General features: G+C 35.5%; 1 protein-coding gene across 1 annotated transcript in view; it reads right to left on the bottom strand.

Moving 5' to 3' along the window:
- Positions 1-2975: 2975 nt before the first annotated feature.
- hsd3b7 (hydroxy-delta-5-steroid dehydrogenase, 3 beta- and steroid delta-isomerase) overlaps positions 2976-6232 on the bottom strand; it is a 21923-nt gene continuing 18666 nt past the window's right edge. Inside the window, exon 6 of the mRNA XM_056453723.1 lies at positions 2976-3926. Coding sequence (XP_056309698.1) covers positions 3511-3926 — 416 coding nt within the window. The 3' untranslated portion in view covers positions 2976-3510. The remainder of the gene's footprint in view (positions 3927-6232) is intronic.

Here is a 6232-nt window from a genome sequence, read left to right as displayed (position 1 = left end):
TGTTGTGCGTCAGTGTTTCAGTGTTATAGCTCTTATGGACAGCAAAAAAAAAAAAAAAAAAAAAGGTATACAAGAAATATAGGTACTAAATTAAAGTGATTTTAAAAAATAATGAAGATCACATTTAAACATTTATTTTTGTTTAGATTTATATAATTTATAACCCAAACTAATACCTATTTTCATGCTAGTACCTTTTTTACTTATAATTTACTCACTATTTACTCACCCTCACGTGGTTCCAAACCTTTATGAGTTTCTTTATTCTGTGGAACACAAAAGAAAATATTTTGAAGTAAGCCTGAAACCGGTAACCACTGACTCATAGGAAAAAAACAAATATAGAAGTCAATGGTTACTGGTTTTCAACTTGTTTCAAAATATCCTCTTTTGTGTTCAGCAGAAGAGAGAATCTCAAACAGGTTTGGTACAAGTAAATGGAGTAAACGATGACTGAATTTTCAGTTTTGAGTGGAGCTATCCTCTTAAATACTCATACCCATTCATTAACCACTACTGCTCATTTTTAGGTACCTTTTTAAAAGTTAATAGTAAGTAACATTTATTATTATTAGATAAAAGTTCAGATTTATTAATTCACTTCAATTCATCTTTATATAGCACTGTGGATTGTGTTAAAGCAGCTTAAAACAGAGGTTAGAGTAAATTGAAATATCATTCATTAGTGACTCGTTACTATCCTATTGCTACTAGTAAATGTATTAAGATACTAGTAATGACGAAGCACTATTTACTATCTAACGAGTATTTTTTTTCTAATACAAAAAACTAGTATGTTGTGTATAAACACAAACATTTAGAAATGTATTAATTTAAGTACCTAAAGATACTTGTATTTAAAAATAGATACTAGTAGCATAAAAATAGTGACTTTATTTTATAGATCAAAATTGCTTGCTATATTATATTGTATTATCTCATGTAAATTTGCATAATGAGACTGTTTTTGTGTTTAATTAATCAGAAGAGTGAATAATTTTAACAAAATACATGAACGCATAAATCGTTGCAATAACATCAACTGAAATATAATACAATTCATGTTGAGACATTAAACAATTTTTTAAAATAGGTATTGGAATTCATGAGATCAATTGTAGCTACTGTAAATTTTCTGTCAGCCAACAGTTTTGTTCTCCTCAAGCTTAAACGGAGGGCAGAAAAACTATAAAATGCACAGTCAGGTCCATAAATATTAGGATATCCACACAATTCTTGCATTTTTGGCTCTTTACACCAACACAAATTTAAAAAGCATTGAGATGTGCTTTAACACAGACTGTCAGCTTTAATATGAGGGTATTTACATCCAAAGTGAACACTGTAGGAATTACAACAGTTTGCATATGTGCCTCCAACTTGTTAAGAGACCAAAGTAATGGGACAATGGCTTCTCAGCTGTTCTATGGCCAGTTGTGTGTTATTCCCTTATTATTATATTGCTATTTGCATTTGGAATCTGTTACTGTGAACTATCAGTCAAGCAAGCCATCATTAGGCTGAAAAAACAAAACAAACCCATCAGAGAGATAGCAAAAACATTAGGCATGGTCAAAACAACTGTTCGGAACATTCTTAAAAAGAAACGCACCAGTGAGCTCAGCAACACTAAAAGAACCAGAAGACCACGGAAAACAACTGTGGTGGACGACCAAATAATTCTTTCCCTGGTGAAGAAAACACCCTTCACAACAGTTGGCCAGATCAAGAACACTCTCCAGGAGGTAGATGTGCATGTGTCAAAGTCAACAATCAACAGAAGACTACACCAGAGTGTAGAGGGTTCACCACAAGATTGTAAACCTTGGCCAGATTAGAGTTCCAAAAAAGCCTTCATATTGCTGGAACAGCATCCTATGGACAGATGAGACCAAGATCAACTTGTACTAGAGTGATGGGAAGAATGGTGTATGGAGAAGAAAAGGAACTGCTCATGATCCTAAGCAGTGAAGCATGGTGGAAGTGTAGTGACATTGCGTGGGCATGTATGGCTGTCAATGGAACTGGTTCTCTTGTATTTATTGAAGATGTGAGTGCTGACAAAAGCAGCAGGACGAATTCTGAAGTGTTCAGGCATTTTTTTCTGCTCATATTAAGCCAAATGCCTCAGAACTCAGTGGACGGCGCTTCACAGTGTAGAATGACCCAAAGCATACTGCAAAAAAGCAATCAAAGAGTTTTTGAAGGAAAAGAAGTGGAATGTTGTGCAATGGCCAAGCCAATCATCTGAACTGAATCCAATTGAGCATGCATTTCACTTACTGAAGACAAAACTGAAGGGAAAATGCCCTAAGAACAAGCAGGAACTTAAGACAGTTGCAGTAGAGGCCTGGCAGAGCATCACCAGGGATGAAACCCAGCGTCTGGTCATGTCTATGCGTTCCAGACTTCAGGCTGTAATTGACTGCTAAGGATTTGCAACCAAGTAAAAAAAAGTGGAAGTTTGATTTGAGATTATTATTCTGTCCCACTTACTTACTTTTGGTCCCTTAACAAGTGGGAGGCATATATGCACAGTTGTAATTCCTACAGCATTCACCTGATTTGGATGTAAATACCCTCAAATTAAAGCTAACAGTCTGCAGTTAAAGCATTTCATTTCATTTCAAATCCATTGTGTTGGAGTATAAAGCCAAAAACGTTAGAATTGTGTCGATGTCCCAATAATTATGGACCTGACTGTATATCATCCAGATTAAATGATCAGTCGTGGCACCGTATGTTTGTTTCACAAGTTTAATTAACATGAGACTTTGTTTAATTTAAGTTGACGCAAGTTAGAATGACATGATTAATTTAATTGACTTTAAGGCTGCAACTTCCTTTAAACTGTGTAATATACTGTAAAATCCTGTGTGAAGGAATTTTTCCAATTAATTCTGTATTTCTGGAGATGAGGTGTGACGACTTTCACAGTGTAATACATTATGTAATGATAATGCACAACAGCACCGTGCTTGTATATAATAGTTTAATTTGTTTTGCATTTCTTAAACACAAATGATCCACATCATGAACAATTAAATATTTAAGACAATTAACAAATTATAGGCTGGTGGTCATCAAAACGATTGTCTGTAAATGTTAAACATGAAGCATTATGTGTAATAATAATAATAAAATAAAATAAATGTATAATGATGTAGTAAACGTGGTGGATTATAACACTTTATAACTGATAAAGTACATTCAGCTTATAGACTTTAGCTAACTCAATACATGTTTGTATTTATTGCAAGGTTGCTTTTAATAGTCTCAGTTGTGCAACAAGTGCTTGTATGTACAGATCATGCTCCCAGCAGGCAAAAACACATCTGAAATGATTTCTGCGTTCATCTAAACCAATTATAAACTGATTAAGATGCTTCTTGTTCATGTGTGCTTAATTAAATGTAAAGATCACAACTAAATACTGCCCTATGACATTCAAGCAATCTACTCTTTCTCGTCTCATCTGTAATATATACGCATGGATGCTCATAAAGCCCGCTATTTGTCTTTAGTGCTGGTTTCAAATGGGAAAGTGTTGACCCAGCTCTGCGTACGAGACAGGCACTGCTGCCAGCTGTAGAGCGGCTGGTACTGAAAGTGTCGAAAAGCCTTGTCTGTGCTGACGGTGAAAGATGTGCAGGCCACAGCCAGTGTGTATTTGTTGAGCAGTGGTGTGTAGTTGTAGATCGGCTTCAGGACCCAGCGGACCAGGTCGTTCATCCATGCTATGATCCACAGCATCCACACTGGCAGGCGAAGAGAGCGAAAGTTGAAGGCTGATAGAAACTGCATGTTGAATTCATCGTAGGGCTTGTATGGCGAGTCATCATAGCAAAAATAACACTCGCCACCCAGCCGATTGGGATGTTCCTGCAGAGTACGTGCTGCTAGTAAATGCATCCACGCCACATTACCTGGATGCAAAAAACAAACAACACACAAAAGACTTTAAAGGAATAAGTCATTAAATAGTTCATACAAAATACAGATGACACTTTTCTAAAAGGTTAGTTCACACAAAAATTAAACTTCTGCTATTACAGTTTATTTTCAGTCGCTAACAAGCGTTTGTCCAACCAGTTATCACATTTTCAAAACTCTAGACTCAATTTTAAAAAGCATCTGTGTTTTGTGGGCAAACCATTCACACATTTGACGTCGTTTTCACCCAATATGCAGTCAGTGTTAAGAAAGTGTAAGCATTGTGGAAATGTATTCAGACAAGCTATCCCACAACAATATTCCAAACCTTAGACACAATATAAAACCCACTGCTTCTGCAATGATATCAGTTCAATACCAATATCAAAACTACATCTCAGCTGATAATAAACAAACAATTGAATAATTGACTCACAGCTGATTTATGTTGGGTAAACTGGGCTGACCACAGCTGATTTCAGTCCGGCTTAGACTCAGTGGCAGGGTTATTTTTTCTATTACATTTACACTTATACAGTAAAAGGAGGATTTGAGGAGTGATGTTGATGGAAACATGTGGTCTAACCTTTAAGATCGCAGATATTAGAAACTGTAATTTTATGCTTTTTTTAATATTTATTTTTTTTATGTGGCACAGGTGATTTGGGTAGGCTAAATTGTCCATAGTGTATGTATGTGTGTGAATGAGTGTGTATGGGTTTCCCAGTGATGGGTTGCGGCTGGAAGGGCATCCGCTGCGTAAAACATATGCTGGATAAGTTGGCGGTTCATTCTGCCGGAAAAAAAATGAATGAATGAATGTTTCTACTGTACCACCTGTAGTAAACAGTAAAGAAAAAAAAACTTATATGCTTTTTACTGGAATGCTTTTGAATGTGAACATTAGTGTACATGTGGACATACAGTTCCCAACTAAGAATTTTAGTGTCAAAACGGTGGATACCTGTGATACTGAAACATTAAAGTCTCTGCAGTTTTTGTAATGTCAACAATAGCCAGTATTTTGAAACCTGGTGTACTTTGACTGACTGCATGTAACTTGTAAAGTGAAAACAAGTGTTATTCTTTGAGAGAATAGTTTAATTAGTCAGATTTCCAGTGTTTTGGTGAAGTTAGTGTGTGCAGAGAAAGATTTTGAAATGAAGAGTTAGTATATATTTAACTAAATCTCTTTTTGGGAAGAAAATTATCCATTTGGCCGATTGGGTTTTGTAGGTGTGAGTTAAAAGCTTAGAAAAAGTAACTGAAGTATGAGTAAGCGCTTGTTAGCGATTGAAAAAAATCTGTAATTACTCACCCTCATGTCATTCCAATCCCTGGAGAGATTCATTCATCTTCGTAACACAAATTATGATCTTTTAGATCAAATCTGAGAGGCACCAAGAACACTTTTGTGTGCCACAATAATTGTAAAAATTATTTGTTCACTGACATCTTATCTTCCGTGTCAGGTTAAGGTTTACGTTTACTATGGGCAATACAATATACTGCCATTAGGGTCAGCAGCATGACACACATGCGTCGAATTGCCAGACTATATGTTTTAACAATATTTTGGTTCATTTTCTGGATTGAGATAACCACTGCTGTCTGTTGAGGATGAGGGAGCTCTCGAATTACATCTAAAATATCTACATATTCTGAAGATCTCAAGAGAATTAATTTTCATCTTTGGGTGAACTAATCCTTGAAGATTTTTTTAATCTGAAACTATGGGCCTTGCTGATTCATATAATACAAAAGTCAAAGGCTGCCATTGCTTTTAAAGTTTAAAAAAAAGTAAAAAAAACATACATAATGAATGCTCATGGCTCCTGATGATACACTGAGGTCTTGTGAAGTGAAATCATGGGTCTGTGCAAGAACTTACATTATTTACAACATTATAAATGTATTTATCCATAGTAACGAGTGCAATCACAATGGTCTGGAGTTTGACTGTCATATTGTATACTGATGTATATCAAACATTGGTAAAAATATTCACTAATGCTCATGTACAATTTACACCTATGATATAAACACTAAAGGCTACTAATACTATGCAAGAGCGGTATGTAGAGAGATTAAATAAAGCAAAAAGTGACTGTAAAGTGCTGAAAGAGGGTGGTGTGGTATTAGATTTTGTTTGCATAGTGAAAATCTGCACTAAAAAGCCAATTTACAAAGGAATAGTTGAGGTCTCTAGGTGCATGTAAAAGATGAGGTGTTTACTGGTTCAACTCTTCAGCGCCAAAATCTGCTTTCGAGTCATTTTGTGTGCGAATGCAACATCCTG

This window comes from Danio aesculapii, chromosome 3, assembly GCF_903798145.1.
Source record: "Danio aesculapii chromosome 3, fDanAes4.1, whole genome shotgun sequence".
In the NCBI taxonomy this organism is placed as follows: Eukaryota; Metazoa; Chordata; class Actinopteri; order Cypriniformes; family Danionidae; genus Danio; species Danio aesculapii.
This window is presented reverse-complemented; position numbering and strand designations above follow the sequence as displayed.